Source organism: Palaemon carinicauda, chromosome 2 (assembly GCF_036898095.1).
Source record: "Palaemon carinicauda isolate YSFRI2023 chromosome 2, ASM3689809v2, whole genome shotgun sequence".
Classification (NCBI taxonomy): Eukaryota; Metazoa; Arthropoda; class Malacostraca; order Decapoda; family Palaemonidae; genus Palaemon; species Palaemon carinicauda.
In genome coordinates, this window is record NC_090726.1 from 115,297,466 (window position 1) to 115,299,965 (window position 2,500).

General features: G+C 42.2%; 1 protein-coding gene across 1 annotated transcript in view; it reads right to left on the minus strand.

The window, feature by feature from the left end:
- LOC137619493 (innexin shaking-B-like) overlaps positions 1-357 on the minus strand; it is a 7,639-nt gene extending 7,282 nt beyond the window's left edge. Inside the window, exon 1 of the mRNA XM_068349573.1 lies at positions 1-357. Within this exon, the coding sequence (XP_068205674.1) occupies positions 1-357 (357 nt within the window).
- Positions 358-2,500: the final 2,143 nt, after the last annotated feature.

Here is a 2,500-nt window from a genome sequence, read left to right on the forward strand (position 1 = left end):
CTGAAAGAAGAGGCAGAAGCAGACCCACTGATAGTATTTGACGTAACGTTTTTCTTCTTCTCTCTTGGACTTTTCGATACCCGGGTGAGCAACGTCTACCCCGAGCTCCTTGTTGAAGGCTGAGGGTATAGTGTAAGTCGAATGAATCCAACAGTACGTATTGATGACGTCTTCCGGTATTTCCTTGGCATGGATGCAGTCTATAGGATTACCCACGTACTGACGTGTGGTGACGATGAGGCTGAAGGCCAGCAGGATCATCACCGTGATCGAGTAATGCAGACGGAACACCGATGAGTCGATGTGCACATGCGAGACTTTGATGAAATTCTTGAGGCCGCGAAATATATCCAACATCTTGCCGGTTTAAGAGTCAAACAAATTTCCTTCTACTATGCCAATGAAAGAAAAGGCCTTTTTAGCAGTAGCTTTTTTTTCTATTTATTACTTTAGAGTTCCCGTTACCTTTTTATATTGTTTCTATGGCTGATAAAAATCTCCTTCGAATCCAATTCAAAATCAGTACCTAATATTGGTCACTTTTCTTTGCCAGTATTTTTTATGAGCTCTTTCAGTATATTTTTGTCATAAAAGTCTTTAGCTGTTTAGTTCTTCTTTAGTTCTAAAGCCTGAATCTAGCTTGGGTGAGGAGTTTACTCCACCAGTAGCTGAGCCGTATTCAAGATTATGCCTTTTGAATCCACATTAACTGAAAGAAGTCTTTTTGTCCCATAAAGAGCACATCATCTGTGACAGCGTATCGACTGACGTTCTTTTAGTCGATTCAAGTTAGCCATTGAGAGGTTAGCAATAACTAATCTTAGCTTCAAGATTCTTTTCCTAGATAAATTCCTGTTTTTTTTTTTTTCAAACAACTAATGTCTACTTTGCAAAGTAAATCCTTCCTTTGCTCCTTTCCTAATATTTCAAATTAATATTGCCAGATAAAACCTTATTTTTCAAGTAATATTAAAGTTTCCAACACGATTTTATCTTACTCCACTTTCTCAGAAGTTCACATGCACGTTTTATAATTTTCCAATTTGAAGCACTTTAGTCCATGATCAACCACCGACTGTTTCGTTTGAACAAAATAACGAGAGATCACTGAGTTTTGTGCCGGAACAGTGTAATAGAAAATCTTATTTGGACGTGAGTGAAACGATGACGATGGAGGCGATGAAAATGTGTTATCGTTTTAATTCCACTGAGAGAAGAGGGGATCCAAAACAGACACACTCACACCTATCTATAATCGTAGCAGCATAATAGTATACTAGAACAGCAGGACGATTATAAGTATAATAATCGCTCCACCGTGAAATAAAAGACAAACGCACGCACACTCCACAAACGGTAGAAGGAGAAAAGGAGTGGGAAGGAGGAAGAGGAGAAGGAAAAGGAGATTAAGTGCTCGAAGGGATTTATCAGATTCACTACCACCAACACCTCTTACAAATATTATCAACTGTTTTTTTTATATATATATATTTTTAAATTCTCAAATCAGTTCACGAAATACGCAACCAGTCCATGTCACACACCACGGGAGAGGATACACAGGGACAGCAGGTAAAAGAGGTGAATATCAGAGAGAAATCAGAGATGAGGAGAACTTCTATAAACTGAAGGGTCACAGACACTTATAAGGCCCAAAAATTATCCTATTCGTTTAAGGCTTCGGGGTCGTTGATTTACAGGAAGATGCTTAAGTGTAAGTGTTAATGAAGAGTTTAAGTGTATGTTGCGTGACTTTGCTTGCGTGTAACTCTGTCTTTGTGTATGTTAATGTGTAGAGGTGAGTGGGGACGATGGAGTTTTCATGTATCGGGAAGAAGCGTTGTATCACCACAGTCTGGCACCGATGGCGTCTCGATGCCCACTGGAAGAAGAAGAAGAGAGAGAGACCGTGGATGATGATGATGTTGTGTATGTGAGTATGTGCGTGTGCGTGTGTATGTTGGTAGGAAGAGGAGGTTGCTTCAATATTGGGGGTATGGGAAGGGGGAAGAGAGGATGCTGGGGGTTGGGGTGTGACGGGTCTAGTTAGTAGTGTGTGAGGAGTCTTCTGCCATTGATCTCACTGCGGTAGCGGCGGGCGAGTGACTCCCAGCCTCCTTTTCCACTGTTGCCCGCCACTGGTCCAGCTCTCAACCAGGCCCCGCCCTCGTCCAATCACAGCCTTTCTTTCCACCTAAGACACGCCCCCTCCACCTGACCTCACACCCACCTGCTCTAAAGCCCACTCGGGTCCCTCCACGGGTCACACCTCAACACACTAACACAATTGTCGTCCGAAAAGGAGGATTTAAGAGATTTAGCCCTGGTGTTCCGTTCTTCTAGGAAAAGCAGACTCACTGACTGGCAAGGAAAGTCAAAGAGAGCCTTCTCCCTGTCTTCTGAAAAGGCAAATTAATTTGAGGGTTCACACTTGAAGGATCATCACATTAAAACAAAGAAGGTAAAAGTGAGAGAAAGGCCTTGAGCAACTGCATTCTTG